At 34.7% G+C, this 22319-nt stretch overlaps 1 protein-coding gene across 2 annotated transcripts in view; it reads left to right on the top strand.

The window, feature by feature from the left end:
- The window catches only part of FAR1 (fatty acyl-CoA reductase 1), a 64751-nt gene that overhangs the window by 35310 nt on the left and 7122 nt on the right, over positions 1 to 22319 (top strand). For both annotated transcript variants that reach the window (XM_010388388.2, XM_030917775.1), the window contains exons 4-10: positions 4498 to 4677; positions 7355 to 7532; positions 8422 to 8466; positions 8582 to 8700; positions 9665 to 9732; positions 11184 to 11355; positions 18415 to 18544. In XM_010388388.2, coding sequence (XP_010386690.1) covers positions 4498 to 4677; positions 7355 to 7532; positions 8422 to 8466; positions 8582 to 8700; positions 9665 to 9732; positions 11184 to 11355; positions 18415 to 18544 — 892 coding nt within the window. The remainder of the gene's footprint in view (positions 1 to 4497; positions 4678 to 7354; positions 7533 to 8421; positions 8467 to 8581; positions 8701 to 9664; positions 9733 to 11183; positions 11356 to 18414; positions 18545 to 22319) is intronic.

Below are 22319 nucleotides of genomic sequence, written 5' to 3' on the forward strand. Positions count from 1 at the left end.
CATGAAGCTTTTACTATTGGGAGGAAGTTTTCAGATGTTACTACAACATTAAGCCCAGTACCTTGGAAGAGAAATCAACATAAATTGCCCACAGATCTTATTTGCAAAGTGCATGTGATCTAGAGGAGATAGGATATGCAAAATAACCATAATATAGGATAGAAAATAAGGATTTATTAAGGAACGTACATGAAATGCTATTAGAGTTGAGAAAAGGTAGATAGAGCTCACTTATTTTCAGATGTGGTGGTTCCTAAATCTTGAGACAGGTGAAAAATAGATATCAGGCTTAGGATTCATAAGGAAATACTGACAAAAAGTGTGGGGAGGGTCGGGCCTAGTGGCTCACGCCTGTAATCCTAGCACTTTGGGAGGCTGAGGCAGGTGGATCACCTGAGGTCAGGAGTTCAAAACCAGCCTGGCCAACATGGTGAAACTTCGTCTCTACTAATAATACAAAAATGAGCCGGGCATGGTGGTGCACACCTGTAATCTCAGCTACTTGGGAGGCTGAGGCAGAACAATCCCTTGAACCTGGGATGTGGAGGTTGCAGTGAGCCGAGATGACACCTTTGCCAGCCTGGGCCACAAAAGCGAAACTCCATCTCAAAGAAAAAAAAAAAAAAAGCAAGGGGAGAAGTGAAGGTAATAAAAGGAGTGACTTAAGTAGTTCATCATAGGGTCTGGTATAAGGGAAGGTACTAGCTGGTATAAGGGAAGGTACTAGTAAAGGAAGTGCAAGTAAGACAGGGTCAATAGAGTTGACAGTAATGGAGAGGCAAGAAACTGGAGAATATGAGGACAAAAACCAGGCTGAAGGGAGAGATAGATGGACAGATGGTGTGGTTTGGGGAAAATTCATAGTACAAAATTTTAGAAGTAGAAGAATTCTGGGTGATAAGACCCAAGGTATGAATATGGAAGATTTTCAGAAAGGAATGGAAGTTAAGATTGATGCTTAGAAAAGATCAAGAAACTATTGAGTTTGTTGGTCATTGATTATCAAACTTTAGAAAGTATTAAGAATCTTAAGAATTACTGGAAAGTATGTTAAAAATGCATATTCCTAGACTTGCCAAAGTTTGACTTTTTAATTTTGGAATCATACTCCAGAGTTCTTGTTTTTGGCAAGAGTCTTAGGTGTGATTTAGTCACTGTTGGATCTTGTTTTGTCCCTTTAGGACCATTGCTGTCAGAATCAGCTTTGGAGACATGTTTTAAATTACAGATGACTGAGCCCCTTACTCTAAGATTGACTCATTGTTCCCTAAATGTCTGTGTCTGTATTTTCATTAAGATTAAAAAAAAAATGGTGGCAGTAGTGATGAGATCTCATCTAGACAATATTTTCTCAGAGGCAGGAGGGTGGAAAAGAGACTTGTGTCAAAATGGCCTGGAGAACTTATTTAAAATAGTTTTCCAGACCTCATTTCATGTGTTAAAAGTATCTGATGATGAGGTCCAGGAGTCTGCATTTTTAATACACTGCCAGGTATATATTATGCCAAGTATGAGAACCCTGATTTAAGGTCTTTAGAAATATTATCAACATAGATTTCTTTGAAGAACCTAAGATGCCTGTAGAAGAAAGACGAACAAGAAAATGTATTGGCATTTCAGGTCATTGAGCTTTTTTTCTTCTTAAATTTTTCTTTGAAGTGATTTCCATGTCTTCATTTAGTGAAGGATTCTAATTACAAAGACTTTCTCATTTTGTACCCCTCTCCCAAAAGCCTGTCTTATTGAAGATACATTCATGACTCCGTATGACTAAAACAACGAGAATATTATTTTTGTTTAGTACTAAGTGACTTCTGATATAGCATGTCAGAGTCTCATTGTGAAGGTCAATGGAGTAGAAATTGGATTGAGGTAAAACAGAGTTAGGTTAACTAGCCTGGCAGAGAGATACTAGACATTACTCATGTGGGCGCAGAATGGCTTCACGTTTGGGCTCTCAGGTACAGATGCAAAGGGAAAAAGGCAGGGCACAGAAGTGTTCCTCTCAAGTTATCCCTTATTTTCGGTGACCTAGAAACTCTGTCACCATCCTCAGGGACATGTAACAGAATATCCTTTGTGCACTTTTCCCAAAACATTGCTCTTTCTGCCCCCATTGTTTTGCAAATGCAAAAGAAAATAGTGCATTCCCTTATAGTCTAGTGGACAGTATCTTCTATGTGAAATGTCTTTCTTGTTGGATTTTCACTTAAACAGATTTTCTCCCTCAATTGAGACAAGGAAGAAAAAAAAAAAAGATGCATCCATGATTTTAAGAGCTCAACCCAATTATTTCATTAAAAAAAAATTATTTCTAGTATGTTTTCATAGGGTCTCAGATACTATTAAATTAAAAGAAAAAATATGGCACAGGACTTTTTTTCTCTCCTGGAGTTATTCCTTGTTCCTGGTGACCCAGAACTTGTTGTCCTGTCCTCAGGAACCTGTAACAGAATATTCTCTGTATTCCTCTCCCAAACAGTACCCTCCCTATCCCCATTGTATTGCAAATGTGATAGACATCAAAGCACTGCTTTACAGTGAAGTGGACTGGATTCTATCTATGACATATCCTGGCCTTTTAAAACAATAGTTCGATTTTTTTCTTAAATACTGAAAATAAAAGAATTTTGGAAAGTACTGAAAACTATTTTTGTTTTCTTAAAAAATTTCCTTTGTGTTTGAAGATTATTTTTCTTTGTTATAAACATAGACTTTCTAATTTTACTTTTAAAACTTAATATAGAAACAATTTCTGTATTTCTAAGTTTTTCTGTAGTTATATTAGTGATTTGATGATATTCCATCATGTTGACATATCACAGTTTATGTATTATTCACTTAGAATAAACTTTAAGGAATTTTAGTTTCTTTTTATTTGAAAAATGAGGATTAGAACAAGTTTGTCCTCTGAGTTAATTTCAGCAGGTTAACTAGATTAATAAATATACCTTTTCTGTAATTCCTGGTACTTGAACATGTCCTAGTTTCCTTCAAATTATTTGTGTCAGTTTGTAGTATCAACAACAGTGTATTACTTTGCCATTTTTCTCACTGGTATTGAGTATTTAAGTCTTTTGTTTGTTTTTATTTTTTTAGTTGAGCAGTTGTATATATTTTTTGTGTACAACATGTTTTGAAATATGTATACATTGTAATGGTCAAATGAGCTAATTAGCATATTCATTATCTCATACTTTGTGTGGTGAGAATACCTAAAATCCACTCTCTTCATAATTTTTAAAAATAACAATACATTGATATTAACTATAGTCTCTATGTTGTACAGTAGATCTCTTGGTCAGTTTTTAAAAAGCTGTAAACAGAAGTTTAATAGAAAGCAAATCTATCCACCATCTCATTACCTTAAGGAATATTTGTTGACTGCCTGTTTGGTGACTATGTTAGAAATACTGCTAAATGCTTGCAAGCTATTTGTTTAATTTTACACCAGTCTTAGTAGGTAGGTTTCATTACTGTTCCCATTTCCAGGTAAGAAAACTGAGGCCTGAGTACTTCAGTAACTTTATGTCCTGATAGGTAGGCCAAGTCAGGATTTGAACACAGTCCTGATTCCAGAGCCTTGTTTTTAATCCTGCTTCACATCATATTGTATGTATTTTTTTGGTATTATTCATACAAATTTTTCATGTTTTATAGACTTCACATAATTATTTTAGTGACTTATATTCTTTCATTGTGATAAAATACCTACTTTATTGAGTCATTCCATATTCCATAGTGAATATTTGGGCTCTCTAGGTTTTTATTACTACATGATGCTTCATTGATAACTTTTCTGCTTATATGCTTTTGCTTTTGTGGAATTATTTACTTCAAGTAAATTCTAAGAAGGGAATATATAGATTATTTTGGGGTTTTGCATATGCCTTGTAACAAATGTACCAGTTTTATTATAATCCCTTTGAATTTTATAAGGTAGCCTTAGAAAAGTGTTTGGATTGATTGCTACAAAGAGGGAAATACACATATTCTTTCTTGATTATATGTTAATATAATTTAATGTTTCTGAGTTTTCTCTGGCTGTATCACCCTTATTAGTGACTGTACCTTAACATTTTAAAATTACTTAGCCATTCTATTTTTTTCTCCCTGTGGCACATCCATATTATGCAAGATTATACTTTTTAAAAATAAGTCTAGCATGACTTCAAAATGTGTGCATAGAAGCTAAAGACTGAAATTATCTGTTTGTTCCTGGACAATTACATAATTTTTAAATTTCTACTTTAATTATTAAGTGCTACAATGCAGTTTATTTTATAATCAAAAATTTTTTTAACACGGCTGATAGATTGAACATATTTAATATGAAAATAAAATGCACACAATCACAGCTAAAAGCTAAGTTGTAAAGAAACAAAAATTTCTGTCTCTGTTTCTCTACCTCTCTAATGAAAATGAGATTTTTTTTAACAGGTAAAATAAATAACATAGCTTCCCAATTTTCTATTGTCACTTTTTCTTTTTAAACAGAGATGCTGTTCAGTTAAATGTGATTGCAACGCGACAGCTTATTCTCCTTGCACAACAAATGAAGAATCTGGAAGTGTTCATGCATGTATCAACAGCATATGCCTACTGTAATCGAAAGCATATTGATGAAGTCGTCTATCCACCACCTGTGGATCCCAAGAAGCTGATTGATTCTTTAGAGTATGTTTGTTTGAAATTTATATACATTTACTTTGATCCCAAAAGAGGCCAAGGTGGGCGGATCATGAGGTCAGGAGTTCAAGAGCAGCCTGGCCAACATAGTGAAACCCCATCTCACTAAAAATACAAAAAAATTAGCCAGGCGTGGTGGTGGGCGCCTGTAGTCCCAGCTACTTAGGAGGCTGAGGCAGGAGAATTGCTTGAATCCGGGAGGCAGAGGTTGCAGTGAGCCTAGATTGCACCACTGCACTCCAGCCTGGGCAACACAGCGAGACTCTGTCTCAAAAAAAAAAACAAAAAAACAACCTTTGGATTCAAGTTCTTCTCCCTCTGCTCGTCACCACACCCCATATACACGTGCACAAACACACACATACATTTATCTCTTTTCTTAAAAATTTTTTTGCATATCCCCTGTATTCTTTTTATTGTATAGATTAATATCTAAATAAATGTTAGTGAAGTCGATGTGTAATTTTCACTTTTGACCAAGTATAATGGTAATATTTGGAGGAAGCCTCCTGAACATCTTATTAGTGATACTAGATGCTCTCTTTTTCAGGGAGTCAGTCTTAGCAATCAAGAAGTACCTGTGGAGACCCATGACTGCCTGTTTAATAGCAGGGCTCTAATTTATTAAAGGATTGCACTCACCACCCCCTGCCCATGGAGTATATCTATAGAGGGGCCTTTAATTATTAGAGAATCAGAGGAATCATAGTCTTTTAATTCATACCCTTTGTCTTACTGTTTATCATCTTTCTGAGGATTGAGATCTTGTCAGCAATTATTACATGAAAATTATTTGTGAGTATTGATAGATAGGGATTAAATGAGGTAGTATATACCATGACCTTGTTCTCATTTGCTGCAACTTAGGCTTTCTCATCAAACAGACAAGGTTCAGCCAAGAAAAAGAGAGATCTTTTTTACTTTTATAGACTGCAATTATATAAACATTCCAGTATCCACCATATTTTCGCATTTGTTAATCCTTATATAATATCTTTGAATTTTTTCGTCCTTTCTTTTTCCCTGTCTCTTTTAGTCTCCTTTCTTTCCAGAGATTCTGTCCACTTTGACTACTTAGTTAACATCTGCTGCTTTCTCTTAAAATAAGCACAGTCTTTTCTTTAAGGCTTTCCTGCTAATATGAGGAAACAGATTGTAAAAAAAAAAAAAATAAGTATGAGAAATTACCAAGACATTTTCATTGTAATTCCCTAATTTCTATTTTCTCACTCGTTTTCTTAGATGGTCCCAAATATCTACTTCATTTTCTTCATAGGTCAATAGACAGAAGTGTTTAATGTCTGTGGGAAAAGTTGAGTGTGGAAGTTAATGAAGCATTTTACTTTTTCTCTTACTAACAATATATACAAACATCTGAGAAACTGAAAAAGAACTTGTAAGCTAATGCTGTATCTCCTTTCCTTGCTGCAAAGAAATCTAGGTAACATAATTTTAAGATAACTCATGGGTTTGTTCTGTAAACTCATTCTAGTAATAAGGCTTACTGGCTCAAGTTTCTCCTGAGTTTAGGCAGGTTTTTTTTTTCCCCATGTGTCAACTATCCCTTTCATTTTTCAAATCTCATCTCCATGGTGGAATTTTTCCTTAGTTGGGTAGCAATTTCCCTTCAATTTAATTAATGTTCTTTTCCTTTCATATACAAAAAGTACTTCCATATACAGAAGAAAATTTTATCTTGATAATCTCCATTTTATGCTTTTTTATCAATTAGTATGGGTATCATTAGAGTATGACAATATACTGAGTCTACTTGCATACATAACATTAGCGACAAGAAGGAGAAACAAGTACATAATGTATTAGACCTGAAAACAAGTACATAACATATTAGAACTGAAAACAAGTACATAACGTATTAGAATTAGAAGTTTAGGAAAAACCATGGACACCACCTAGCATATCACCCTCCTTTTACAGATGAACAGAGTAGACTGTTTCTTCAAAGAGAATTGGAGGAATTTTTTGACTTCATAGTAGGTTGCTAATTGAATTTTTATAGCATGGTTCAATTTATCTTTATTGTTCATCATGGTATCTGTTAATCTCATTAGAGCATATGATTCGCAGTGCTGCACCTTAAATACTAGGCCTTTTATGCCTTTTATGTTCATTATAAATGTATGTTAATTGTAACTGTATATAATTTAACATGTTACTTCATTAGGTGATTATATACAGATATATATTTCCTAATCTGCAACCTTCTAAAAGGTTTCAGATATATTTTGGAATTTATTTGGACTTTAGAGAGGGACTATAACTTATGTACTATGTAATAAGAAAAAACTTTAACTTGATCTGGGTTAGTATCCCTCATCAAATACATATATGAACGTTTAAACTAAGTTGTATCAAAAAGAAGACTGTAAGCCAGTGTAGATCAGATTTTGCTATCCACCGTATGATTTATGAAAGAACTCTTAGTTTTCAGATCTTTTTGGATACAGAAATTGCTGATAAGGGATTGTGGACCTGTAGTTGATGTTTAAGAAAAATAAGACTTGAGTTCCATTTTTCAGTAAAAGTTGTCAAATGATTTGAGTCAGAACAACAGGTATGTTTGAATGTGCAAAGTTCAATTAAGTAGCTTTTCATTTTATAGTAAAATATCTGGAAATATATTTGTATGCAATTTCTTTACCAGGTGGATGGATGATGGCCTAGTAAATGATATCACGCCAAAATTGATAGGAGACAGACCTAATACATACATATACACAAAAGCATTGGCAGAATATGTTGTACAACAAGAAGGAGCAAAACTAAATGTGGCAATTGTAAGGCCATCGATTGTTGGTGCCAGTTGGAAAGAACCTTTTCCAGTAAGTTGTTAGAAACCTTTATAAATAATTGGAGTTGAGAATTTTAAGTTGTATAAAAAGCTGGCAGTTCTTTAAGAACAGGTATTATTTACTAAAGGTGAATTACCATGGCAAAGCTGTTTTGTGTTCATAGAGTTAATTTTATTGGTACTTCCGTTTCTATAATGTGATGCTGGGTGTATAGAAATGTAGATCAACATTTTAAAAATCCTAATTGAAAATTAAATCAGAAGCTGTGACATTTTCTTAAGTCAGAGGAGATTTGGTTTGTTTCTTAGTACCAAAAAGAAGCAGACCTTCCAAGAGGTAGACCCCTTCCTCTGTAGATCACAAAGCTAAAAAAGGTACAGAGTGTTAAGGTATTTGTGAATTCCTGGAATGAGAGAAAGCAGAAATATAAACCAGTTGGGTAAATTGATTTAGGCAAAACCTAGGTCTGTGTAATGGTAGTAAGTGACAGCATCTCTTGTTGCTTTGACAGTTATTCTATTTTTCTCTGTTTTATTCATAATTTTGAGGAGGATTTACCATTTTCCCTAGTCTCAGGATACTGAATTAGTAAATAGCATAAAATCAAACTTGAACAAGCTTAATTTTGCCAAAGTATTTAACAATATAAACCGTCTTTTATAAATTTCTCTTTGCAGAGAGTTAATGGAAGAGTAGTAGGTAACCCTTTGAAAATGATTTTCCTCAATCATTTTTGATCCCAGAGGAAGACTGCTTCTGTTTGGGACTGGTAGAAATAGTCTGGCCTGAATCTAGTATGTTTTTTAGTTTTTAGAAGACAGCTACCAAGTATATATTTGGGGTCGTAGAGTTCAAATAATAAGTCTCTAGCTTCATAATGTTTCTAAGCTTCTCCCCCTTTTAAAATTTTTGGTATTAGGGATGGATTGATAACTTTAATGGACCAAGTGGTCTCTTTATTGCGGTAAGTAAACCTTTTGATTTATTTAATATTCTATACATTTTTCTGCTTTTTGTATATCTTTAAATATACACTGTGGCTTATATATCTTAAGGTGTTGTTTTTAATTTCAACAAAGGCAGGGAAAGGAATTCTTCGAACAATACGTGCCTCCAACAATGCCCTTGCAGATCTTGTTCCTGTAGATGTAGTTGTCAACATGAGTCTTGCGGCAGCCTGGTATTCCGGAGTTAATAGGTATATGAGGTGACAATGTCACTTATTAAATATATAGTAACTGAAAAGGGAAGACATACCTATTGAGTAATGTTAATTAATCCCTCCATCCAGATATTGCCATACTAATATTTAGGCAATAGCACTGCCAACTCCAAAAGTTGGTATTATCACAGACAATAGCAAGTGCTCCCATCAGTAGTAATGAAAAATTAATGTTAATGCTCATGTATTACTTACAGGATAGACAAGTTCACTAGAGGTTAAAAATGAAAAAAATTAAAAAAAAAAACTCCCTAAGGATGATTTTTTAATCCAAACTAAAACTTGGTATATATAAAAAGCTGAAATTCACAGAACATAGTTTACATATATTAAACATGGTATTAAACATGGTATTACATATATTAAACATGATTGATTAAACCAGAGCAGCTTTAATCAACCCATGAGCATCTTTCCTTTAAAAGGTAATAGTAGCATTCACAGGTAATACTTAAACTTTAAACTTCCCAATAACTTCTTTTTTCTAGGTAGTAAACTACCCTTATTTTTGATAATCAGTATTTTCTGTCCTAAAAAAAGAAAGAAAGGATTATATGAATATGTTGTTTCTGGCAAAAGGAAACTTAGTCCATAATTTTTTTTCAACTAGATCCTCTGAAAAAGACAAGAAGAGCTGAGGTCGTTTGATGTTTTCCTCATGTTTAAAAACAGATATTCCTGATAATATAAGGAGGAAAAATGTGAAAGAAAAAATGTCTGTATTTTTTTAAAATAAGTAATTCTTTTCGGTAGGGGAAGAAGAAAGGGTAATTGTAAATAGTCATTAATGTAAAAACTAATCTTTTAAGGATAATTAAATAATAATTAGTATAGAAAAGATGCCCATCATCCTCATGTCTTCTTGAATACTATGTAGCACTTAGATTGCATATGTTTGGCCTCTTATTATGATTAATTGGTTTCATCTTTGTCTTTGCAGACCAAGAAACATCATGGTGTATAATTGTACAACGGGCAGCACTAATCCCTTCCACTGGGGTGAAGTTGGTATGATTTTACCTGTGTTTTTGAATGTTAGAATAAATCTTAAAGAACCAAGTTCCCTGAAGTTTTAATGTTAGAATACTTATGAGACATTAAGGCCACTGAGTTACCAATTTGTTCTTAATTGTCATCTTAGAAGTAATATCTACCAATACTACCTTGTGGTCCTTAATAATGTTTCACAAATTTAAAAGTATCCTGCTGTCTATTCTTACCCACCTACCCTACCCTTGTCTAAGCCTTCTGCAGTAGCCCTCATAGATACCTATGGCATGGGAACAGTGCTTTTTTTCTCTCTTGTGGGCACCCTTGGTCTTGATGTTGCCTATCCATAGACAGTATCACTTCTTACAAGAGGTGGTATATCAAGTGGTAGTCAGAGTAATAAATAGAGGAGTTAGGAAGTAGGATACAGTTTGCCAGAATATTTTCTATTAACCTTTATTAATCTATTTAAATTCACAGATTCACAGCAGATATACGTGTTCCTAGTTCTATAGGAATAGTATAACTTAAATAGAAATAGTTAAAACCCATTGAAATTGAATCATTTTTAAATTGTTGGTTGATGAGTTCAAATTTAAAGTAAAATTTTTTTTGGCATTGATTTAGTGATAGGTCTTATTTAACCTCTAATTGAATAATTACCCCTGCAGAACAATTTTGATTTCAGTGTAAATTTTGTATGACATTTGTCCTAGAATTTTTCTATGGCATTTTTATTTTAGTGTAAAATTGACCATTAGAGCATATAAGAAAAAGATAAAATCTAAGGTGATTTTAACTTTAATTATTTTCAGTATTCTTTTAAGAATAAACATTTTTAATGAGTTAGGTTTTTTTGTAATCTTTTATTGTGTCATAAAGTTTAGTAAAAGCTGAAATTGAGCATTATATTGTAGTGACTATCTCAGTATACATTTCCAGTAAAGTATTAATATAGATGATACTACGTTTGATTGTGTTGACATTACATAGCCTATGTAAATTACAACAGAAGTTAATTTTGGGTTGTTTTAAGCCTGTTCATGTATGTTAATTTAAGCATCTTAAGCAAAGGATGATTATTTTCCTTTTCTTTTTTAAGTAAGTACAGTAATAAGAGTCTGGAAAGAGGAACGGAAAGAAAGAAGCTATCGAGAGAGGTGAAATATAGAAAGTGACACTGTAAACTGACATAGGTAAAACATTAAAAGGATTTTAAGAGTGAATTTTAGAAAAAATTCATTCATCTAATTAAAATTCATGAATAGCGGCAGTTATAAAACCACTTGAGTTTAGCAGTCTAATAACCATATTCTCTTAGCTACTAGAGAGTAGAAAAGTTTGTTTTTTAAATGAACGAACTCTGGCATCTTTGGTAAAATATTTTGCATTGTAAAAACGTGATTTTTTTTTTCAAAACTTCATTACATGGTTATTATCAAAGCTGTTACACAACTTTTCTTCTTCAGAGTACCATGTAATTTCCACTTTCAAGAGGAATCCTCTCGAACAGGCCTTCAGACGGCCCAATGTAAATCTAACCTCCAATCATCTTTTATATCATTACTGGATTGCTGTAAGCCATAAGGCCCCAGCATTCCTGTATGATATCTACCTCAGGATGACTGGAAGAAGCCCAAGGTAATGATGACTAGCTCTGTCTTATCTGTTCCTCTGACTGTTAAACAACCCATGCTTCCACTAAAATGCATATTAACTCTGTATTTGTTTATGCTTATGATAAGGCTTAATAGCCTTTTGTGAATGAGAAGACTCTTGAATTTAAGACTTTGTCAGAAAAGCAAAGGTAGTGTTGTAAGACACTCTCATTTGTTTAAAGTTTGGATAAGTTACCGTCATGTATTGAATTCTAGGTCTTTAGTTTTCTTTCTAAATAACAATATTTAAAATGCTTTGACGCTTATTTTTCCTACAGGATATTATGTAAGTCATTCCTTCAAGATGAATCCTTTAAACCAAGTATTCAGGTGCCCCAGTTTTAAGTTTAATTCCAACAGCCTATCGCACCATTATCGGAAGGGTGTCAGCCATAGAGTATCTGCATTATTGCTCGATTGCACTCATGTTGACAGGTCAGAAACTGCGGTAAGAAGAATTGCAGTAAATACACTATGTATTGGTAAGGTGGTGGAAGCTTGCTGGAGAGATGGAAAATCACTAGCATGAGCTTTACTTTTAGATTTACTCACCTGATTAATCACAATCAGAATGCTAGGACATTTCTTAGAATTTGGAGATCTTTGGGGACACTAACTATGGATCACATCGTATTGGGTCATTGATCCTCCAAAATTCCATAATATAGGAAATGTCCTACATCACAGTTGTCATTGTTATTATAAGCTGAAATTGAGCCCTTCTCTCCCTCTTAAAAACCTAGGGATGAGTTATTATAGGGGATTAAGGGCAAAAGTTTTGCTTTGAACGGATGGTGCAGTTTTATGTGAAAAATATAGGATGCTTCTAGAAAATTACTTGAAATATCTCAGCTACCCATTCAGCTTATAATATGGTTATTTCAGTTTTTGACTAATTTTCCAGGTTTGGAATGGCATAGTTATGAAAAAAAAAAGTTAATAAAAAATGGAAAACTTTCTGTTTTCTTATAGTTGCTATAGCTTTACTTTCTTTCTTTTTTGTTTTTGTTGAAATCCCACAAACTTAAAGATCTCCTACTGTCTTTACCACACAATTACAGTGGGATATACTATAAAAATACTTATTTTTTTAACTACGATGGCATTACAGTGGAGTCTTTGGAGAGTTCAGGATTTGAGTATTTTTGTATAAAGAAGATGCTGATCCCAGCACTTCCATCAACTACTCAAAAAATAAAAGTGAGGTATCTGCCAATTACAGTGTATCAGGATCTGAGTTCCTTGTAGGTATTGTCTGTGGATTCGCTTTTCCATGATGTTTCTAACCCTGTATGTTAGCTAATTGAAATATGTGAGAGGTGTTGAACAACTTTAGAAGAGATAAAGAAATATTTTCAGACTTTTCTAGAATGATCTGCAAAATGCAATACTTGCCATTGGAAACATTCTTTCATGGCTGAAAAGCAGGTGTAAATTCATGAATGATGGCAGTGCATGCTTTGTTTGTATTAAGGTTGTTATAATTTAGGGCAGAAAAGTAAAAACTGGGTCAAAAAATAAAACAGGTTAAATATATCACACTGCCTTACACAAAGAAAGGGGGCTTAGTAAACTTTTAAAAAAAATAAGTGAACAGCTAGTTTACTAAATAATTCAGAGGAGATGTTGCTGCACAAGAAATCATCTCAAAGAGGCTAAAAACAGCAACAGTCATTTTATTACTTCTTTCAATTATTTCTGTCAGGATCAGGAATTTGAGAAAGAATCCGCTGGGCAGTTTTGGCTTAGAGTGTTTCGTGTGTTTGTGATCAGATGAAAGAGGCAGGTGGGCAGAAAGGCAATGGAATAGCAAGGGGACCGATGTTACTCTTCGTCATGTCATAAGGATCTCTCCATGTAGTTCTTTGCAAGGATCAATGATAGCCTTAGGGGAATTAGACTTCTTACATGGCAGCTGATGGCTTCAAGGGGAAGTCTTTTAGCAAGTAAGGTGGAGGCTGTGTTGCCTTTTGAGCTACCCATAGAAGTCATGCAGCATCACTTTTGCCTCATTCTTCTAGTCACGAGTGAGTCACAAATCTTAAATTTTTTTTCATATGTTCATAATTTTATTTTGGTGCCTGACACAGCACATTTTTTTAATACTTTAAGTTCTAGGGTACATGTGCATAACGTGCCGGTTTGTTACATATGTATACTTGTGCCATTTTGGTGTGCTGCACCCATTAACTTGTCATTTACATTAGGTATTTCTCCTAATGTTATCCCTCCCCCCTTCCCCCACCCCACAACAGGCCAAGGTGTGTGATATTCCCTGCCCTGTGTCCAAGTAAGGGGATTTAGAAAGTAGTCAAGATGAAGGATATCGTTGCCATCATTTTTGGAAAGTACAATCTGCTATAGTCAACCTTCTGGCCAAAACAGTTCATATTTCTTCTACATGGAAAGGACAGTTGCTTCTTCCCCCCTCATCCTGCATTCCCCTTCGCGCGTCCCCCCCCCCCCCCCCCCCCCCCCCCCCCCCCCACCGCCCTAGATCCCTGTGACATCAGCTGGAAGCCAGGGTTCTGTCATCTAAATCTGGTCAATTGAGATTGACAAGATGAGGCTCTTTAGGAGTGGTTTTGTCAGTATAGTTCCTCAAGTATAGTTCCTCAAGAACTGATCTGTGAACTAAAGCAACGAGTTACATACACCCATTATAAATGATGGTAAGCATAGGAAATGGCTTTAGACAGTTTTATTCAAAAAGAGAGAAATTGGGAGACACCCAGCAAACACTGGTCTATAACATTTCTGAATTCCAGTCAGATATATGTTGATGATTTCTTGATTAGGAGCTCAGTCTTATTCTCTGGGAGTTCTCTGAGGTTCTTGCCTCTGCCCTCTGAGTCATCCTTCTTTATGCATAAAAACTGGCCTGTGGGCTCTGTGTGCAGCCAAGTAGCCTTCTTATCCTGCTTCCTGCCCATGAAAGGTTAGGGGATCAGGGCAGGAACTGGCAAGCTTTCCTTGTAAATTAGGGCCATATAGTAAATATTTTAAGTTTAGCAGGACATTTGGTTTTTGTTGAAGCTACTCATCTTTGCTGTTAAAAATGAAAGCAGCTGTAGACAATAGGTAAATGAATGAACATGACTGTGTCCCAGTAAAACTTTATTTACAAAAACAGTTGGTGGACTGGATTTGGTATATAGGCCCTGGTTTGCTGACCGTTGATATAGCAGTTTCTTCATTTTTTTTTTGTTTTTTTTTTGTCTATCCCTTTACATGTAATCTGACATGATTGCTTAAAAATTGTGTGGGTTTCCGGTGTATCTGTTTTCAAGGAATCCAATCCATTAGACTAAAGCCATACCCATAAATCTCTTTGACACAAGCCCTTCTCTATCTTGGGTCCTCTAAAAGTGGGAGAACACTTTTAGATCTTAGATCCTTGCCTCTTAGATCCTGATTTTGAACAGTAAGAGTTTCTGTTACACATTTCTTTAAGATTTGGAGAGTGCCTTTTGTTTGTCTGAAAGTTCTAAAAGGCACTACCTAGGTCTTTCCAAAGTCTTAGCAAAGGATTCATCTTCCCCTACCCTGCTATGCTCAGAAACCATTTCTTAAAGAATTCCTGGCTGACATTTTACATTTCCTCCAAATTTCCACTCAAATAATTCATTTTTTAAAGATCATCTTTGTCCTCTTTTGCCCTCTTTCAGCAAATTTTGGCTAGATCATTGAGTTTATTAGGTACACTTTCTATATTCCATATAACCGGAAGTGACAGTTTGTTGTCCTTACTTCAAGCCCTCACCAACAGCTTTCTTAAAACCCTTTAAGGCTTCCATTAATAATGTTTCCCTGGTCCTTTCACATTTCACTACTGATCATCTAACAGGCCTTACACATTTTGTTTACCACTTGACCCTGAAGCCAATACCACATGTTTTAGGTTTTTACTATAGCAGACCCTCTTAGTATTGAGATCTGTGTTGAGATTTGTTAATCTGTTGTACATAACAAGTCACCTCAAACTTAGTGTCTTAAAGCAATCATTTTATTTGTGTGTCACAATTTCTGTGGGTCAGGAATTCTAGTAGGGGTAGCTTGATGGTAATGGCTCAGGATCTTTCAAATGATTGTAATCAGACAGGGACTGGAGTAGCTTTGCTGTGGAGGGAGTGGTAAAGAGGGGAAGGGGACAGTAGCTGGGGTGGCTGGGCATCTCTCTCTCTCCAATAGTGTCAGACCCTCTCCATGTGGCCTCTCCATATGGACTAGTTTGAGCTTCCTCGCAGCATGGCAGCCTCAGGGAGAGTTGGACAGCGTACAAGGTGACTGAAGGCTTCAAGGGTGAGTATTCAGTGAGCAAGACAGAAAGCTCTATACCTTTTCTGACCTAGCCTCGGAAGTCACATCATGTCACCTCCACCTCATTCTGTTGGTTCTAAGTTATTTTCAACTCTCATTGAGAAGACAATCAAGGTGACATTGTATTGTAAGTGGGCATGTAGGATGGGAGATCGTATCATAGGCACCTTTGGAAATTAATCTTTCCTAAATAGGAAACATTAAGTAAACAATCTTCTTACCTGAGGTTTGTGCTGTGTGAGGCTTTCTAAGTATCAAAGCAGGACAGATCCTTGACTTCTGGGAGCTTATAGTCTGAAGGCAACAAGGAATGTAAAGGTTTTTTTACTTAGACAATTTTATAAATGTTAAATACAAAGTCTTATAATTTATATTATTTCATTTGTTCAGAAATTTATTGAGCACAGTAATAGACTTTACACCTTATATGGGAGCCTTACTATAATGCCTAATTCTACATTAAACTGATGTCAGTCATGTCATTCATTTCATCCAGTTTACTCGTTTACGTAATTCTGAATGTGAGCTAGGTAGGCATCTGACCTGACATTTTTTAAAAAATGGCTCCATGATCTTATGTTTTGGTTAACTAGCATAACTTTATCTAGCTTAACTTCTCTAAACCAGATATCTATTTTTAATCTGTATACTTCTCAACTGGAGACATTTGACAATGTTTGCAGGTATTTTTAGTTATCACAACTGGGGGAGGGCTGCTGTCAGCACCTAGAGGCCAGGGATGGTGACAAAGCATCTTAGAGCATGCAAGATAGCCCTCCACAAGAAAGAATAATCAGACCCACAATATTTATAGTGCCAAGGTTGAGAAACCCTGGACTAGAGAATCATTAAGATCTTGCCTTAGTCTAAAGGATTGTGATTATTATTTTTAAGTTGCCGTAATAAAGAATAAATACATATTCAGAACATACCTGGCAATGTAGTCATAAACATCTGTTCTATGGTATGTTTAACCAAGGAGTGATGGTGCAAAGTTTTACATTTCTTCTTATTCCTCAATAGTTTTCAATCCAGTATTTTTGTTGCATAATAAATATTCTATAAATTTCACACACAAATATATGGCCTTCCAAATATCTTCCCCCTCCCCAATTTTTATTGCAATTATTTTTTGAATGGCTGAATTACTGATTGATGTTAGGGTTGATTGTGTCACTTGAATGAATCTGAAGACAAGATTAGGTGAGAGAATTATCAGTGAAAAAAGTTAAAAAGAAAAAACTTTTATTAAGATATATATATAGGAAAACCATGTTAGCTGTGTGTGAGAGAGAGATTTAAGTATGCTAAACTGGCACGAGAGTATGTATTGATTTAGTGACAAATTTGTTGTATCTTTTTGTTTTTTAGAAAAAAATAATCACCTAACCTTTTCTAAGAGCAACATGTGTTTTTCCCCCTCAGATGCTTTTTATCTACAGAACTATCCCTGTTCAAAAACTGCCTTTGATGCTTGATAATTCATTTTGTGTTTGAGATTTTATTTTGAAATTACTTTATTGAATGAAATATAGTTTTTCTTTACCTAGTTTATAATGCTTCATTTTCTTCCAGTATTCTGGATTCATAGCTTATTTCTAAATGTATTGAATGTGTTATCAGAATTGCTTAGCTAATGATACTTTCTTGTTTTTTTCTCCTCATTTCTAATGTAATTTTCCTCCATGCCCCTCCTATTTCTAAAGCCCCTAATTTTGAGACTGTCTAAACTGTTTGATACATATAATGCTAATTGTTATTATAATATAAATGAAATCTTTAAAAAGTACTTCTCCACAAATTATTTTTCTATTCACAGAAGTTGGGAGTTTTTTGGTGTTTGTTTTGTTTCAAAAAGTTCTTTCTTCCCTTTCCCTACTTATCATAAATATTATTGTATAGCTGTTACTGCTTAAGTTAGTGTTATGATATCAGTGACTTACACTGAGCCATGATATATGAAATGACAGATTTGAAGATTAAAGTTCCTTGTACTTTCAAAAACAGTCACACTCTTTCTTTAAAGACACACTTTTAAAAGGGTGTCACACTCCTTTATTTCTATAAGGATGAGTATTGGTGGGGTATGCGGAGGTGAGTGGATATCTGTTTCAGATAGTTTTCAGCATGAGTCATTGATTTCACAGCACATCCAGATGATCAAGAGTGGTGCCAATCATTGTTAAAGAAAAGTTGTTTTGTTTTTTTAAATGAATAGAGTTGACTATGTGGCAAACGAACATTTCTGTATTCTTTGCTTCAGCAGTGCTGAAGAGTTGGAATTATAAATATAACACAGTATGTTATGAATTCACAGGAAATCTTAGGAAATGCAGCTGTGAATTAAAATGTAGTTTAAGGAATAGAAAGCAACGAAATATTAATTGAATTCATTCATTTGCTTAGTATTTTGTGTAGAAAATTTAAGAGTATTGTATATCCTTTGAGAATTAATTTTATGTATCAGCAGAACTCTGTTTAGGTAGTATTAAATGCATTTGCTGCTGCTTTCAAAAAGCATTTAGTTTCCTTTTGGATTTATAAGTTGTTCGTTCAAGATGCAGGTATATTCTTATTCCCTGCTGATTTGGTACACTTAATGATTAAATGTTATAGTTTTAATATTAATGTCTATATTGGGGGAAACTTGCACCCTGGGTGGTGATAGGATTTTTCCTAATCTATACAAAATATAAATCTGTCAATTTTTCTTACAATACAGGATGATGAAAACAATAACTCGTCTTCACAAAGCTATGGTGTTTCTTGAATATTTCACAAGTAATTCTTGGGTTTGGAATACTGACAATGTCAATATGTTAATGAATCAACTAAACCCTGAAGATAAAAAGGCAAGCAAGTATTTTCTGTTTTATATTAGAAAATAAGTAGCATACTAATTACAGAACCATTAGCAACCTGAGAAATATTTTCCACAGCTACTATACAACAAGAAAGCCATTATTTATAGTCTCTCATAAAGCTTTAGTCGTAATTGTTAGTGGTGAAATAAAATTGCTGTATCTTAACATTTCTAATGTAAATATTTTAGAGTGGCAAAGATATTTTCAAAGCATGATTGAAATGTTGATTCTTTTTTCCCTTAATGTTGCTTTCAGAGAGGATTTTATCTTTATGTGTTTTTCTTTCAAACACTTTGTTTTCTTTGAGATTTGAGAAAACGCTTCTCAAAGAAATTGTTTTTTATAAACTCTTGTACTTTTTGTTATTCCATATTTTGCCCTTTGTTAGTTTGGAACTTAAATTCTTTGTGTATGTTCTTTTTGAGCTTACTCTAGATGTTTTAACATGTATATCTAACACAGACTAAATTAAGCAATATTTATAGCTTCCTTCTTAATATTATTTAGAACCTTAAAATGTTTTAGTTGTGATTACCACTCCCACTCACTTAAAATGGTTGTATTAATACATTACTTCAGTTCTCTAAATTTTTTTTTTCTTTTTGAGATGGAGTTTCACTCTGTGCTTAGGCTGGAGTGCAATGGCACAATCTCGGCTCACTGCAACCTCTGCCTCCCGGGTTCAAGTGATTCTCCTGCCTCAGCCTCCCTAGTAGCTGGGATTACAGGCACACGCCACCACACCCAGCTAATTTTTGTATTTTTAGTAGAGATGGGGTTTCACCATGTTAGCCAGGCTGGTCTTGAACTCCTGACCTCGGGTGATCTGCCCTCCTCAGCCTCCCCAAGTGCTGGGATTATAGGCGTGAGCTACCACACCCAGCCCAGTTCTCTGTTTAAACCCCATGATGAGATACTATTTTGTTCATTTAGTTTTTATTTAGATTTCTCCCTCTATATGTATATATATATGTGTGTGTGTGTAATATGTATATATGTATACCAATGTCTGTGCTCTCAGATTTTCTCCTTATGATCTTTTTTCTGCCTGAAATATATTCCGCATACTAAAAATATGTTTTAGTAGGGAGTCTGTTTTATAGTGAATTATCAGTTTTTGATTGTCTGATATGTGTGTTGTTTCACCGTTGGTTTTGGAACATGATTTCAGCACGTTAAAGAACTTTTTTACTGGGCATAGTAGCTCATGCCTGTAATCGCAATACTTTGGAGGCTGAGGTGGAAGGATGGCTTGAGGCCAGGAGTTCGAGACCAGCCTGGGCAACATAGCGAGACCCTTCTCCACAAAAATAAAAAAATGAGACAGGCGTGGTGACATGTGCCTGTAGTCCCAGCTACACAGGAGTCTGAGGTGGGAGAATCAGTTGAGCCTAGGAGGTCAAGGGTGCAGTGAGATGTGATCACGTCATTGCACTCTAGCTTGAACAATAGAGTGAAAGTCTCTCAAAAAAAAAAAAAAAAAAAAAACCTGTTTATTTATATTCTGTCTTACGTTGTTGCTATTGAAAAGTCAGTAGTTGACTCTTCCTTTATAGGTGATCTTTTATTCTTGTCTCCTCTTCCGTTTTCTCTTTATGTCTGCCACTTGGCAGTATCACTATGAAAGTGGGTGTAATTTTGAAAAATTTACCTTGATTGGATTGGGCTTTCTGAATCTGACGTTTGGTGTCTTTCAGCAATTCAGAGAAATACTTAGCCAGTGTTTCTTCAAATATTGCCTCTTCACTATTCTTATATCTTCTTCCAAAATTCCTAGTGTATGTTAGATTATTCTATCCTCCAAATCTTTTAACCTTAATTTCCTATTTTGTATCTCTGTGTTTCTGGGCTAAACTCTAGATAATTTAAGATTCTGTGGCAGTCTGCCAGCTGTGTCTAAACTATCCAATTGAATGTAGAGTTTTAGTTGTCTTATTTGCAGTTTTAGAAAGTATAATTTATTTTTCAGATCTTATAAATGTTTCTTAAACAGTCTCTAGAATTTTTTCTTGAAACATATTAAATATAATTGTTTTGCATTTTGCTTCTGATAATTTAGACTTCCAGATGATTTGCAGCATCTGATTCTGCCATCTATTGATTGAGCTGGGGGTCATCCATGGCACCTACTTTTTTAAAAAAAAATTTGTTTGACTATAAATTTATATTCTTTGAGGATTTCTGTGAGAATTTTTTTGAGACCAGGATTGAAATTACAGTTTTCTGATAAGGATTTGCCTTTGCTTCTACCAGTAGCCTAGTTAATTAGCTAACTGGCATTTATAAGCCAGGGCTCCTTTAAAGTATCTGATTAGGTTTTTAGCACAACTCAGATTAATGTAGGTCTTATATAGACAGTAGGGGCCAGGCATGGTGGCTCACACCTGTAATCCCAGCACTTTGGGAGGCCAGCGGATAACTTGAGCTCAGGAGTTCAAGACCAGCCTGGGCAACAAAGTGAGACCCTCTCTACAAAAAATACAAAAATTAGCCAGGCGTGGTGGCGCATGCCTGTAGTCCCAGCTACTTGGGAGGCTGAGGCGGGAGGATGACTTGAGCCTAGGAGGCAGAGGTTGCAGTGAGCCGAGATTGTGCCACTGCACTACAGCTGGGGTGACAGAGTGAGACCCTGTCTCCAAGAAAGAAAAAAGACTGTAGATTTGGTTCATTACAGTTTCTCAAGAGTTTCTTTTTTCATACAGTACTAACTTCCTTTCTCTTCCCACTTTTTTTAAATTTTAATAATGTTTTATTTAACCCAATATATAATCAAAAATATTGTTTGAACATATCAAAAATCTAAAAGTTATTTAAAGGATATTTTACTTTCTATTTTTTCATACTGAGCCTTCAAAACCCAGAGTGCATTTTATACTCCATAGCATGTCTCAATTTGGACTAGCCATATTAAAAGTGCCCAAGAGGCACAGGTGGGTACAGAAACAGAAGTCTATACAACCTGCAGAACCATGAGCCAGTTAAACCTTTTTATCTTTACAGATTACCCATTCTCAGGTAGTTCTTTGTAGGGATGTGAGAATGGACTAATGCACCTAATCACTATCTCCTTTGTCTTCTTCCCAAAGGGAACAGCTCTTGAATTCTAGCACTAAATACTAGTTTTACCTATTTTTGACTTTACATAAATGATATTATACAATATTTTTTCATTCTTCTGTTGATGGACATTTGAGTTATTTCCAGTTTCTGGCTATTAGGAATAATTATCATATGAGCATTCTTTACGTTTATATGTACACATTTGTGTAGGGTATATACCTAGAAATAGGATAGCATAGGGCATTCATATGTTCAGTTTAGCAGGTAATGGCAGTTTTCCAAAGTGGTTGTATCAGTTTACAGTCCAAAGGACAGTGTATGAGAGTTCCTGTTAATCCACATCCTCCATAACACTTGGCCTTTTAATTTTGATTTTTAGTCACTTAGTTGATACGTAGTGGTATAACAAAATGATTTTAGTATATATTCCCTAGTACATACAATGCTTATATAAAAATTGTAAAAAAAAAAAAAAAAAAGTAATTAATCCTGTCAGAAAATAGATTAGAGAGATGAATAGTTTACAGAAAATGATTCACAAGTTTGAAAAGATACTCAGCTTTACTCAGTGTAAATGCAGACTAAAGTTAGACTGGAATATTATTTACTATTTATCAAATTTGCAAAAATTAAAACTTGGACAATGTACTCTGGTGAGTCCCTGGACAAATCAGCATCCTTATACATTGCTGGTAGAACTATA

The sequence above is a fragment of the Rhinopithecus roxellana genome, chromosome 15, assembly GCF_007565055.1.
Source record: "Rhinopithecus roxellana isolate Shanxi Qingling chromosome 15, ASM756505v1, whole genome shotgun sequence".
Classification (NCBI taxonomy): domain Eukaryota; kingdom Metazoa; phylum Chordata; class Mammalia; order Primates; family Cercopithecidae; genus Rhinopithecus; species Rhinopithecus roxellana.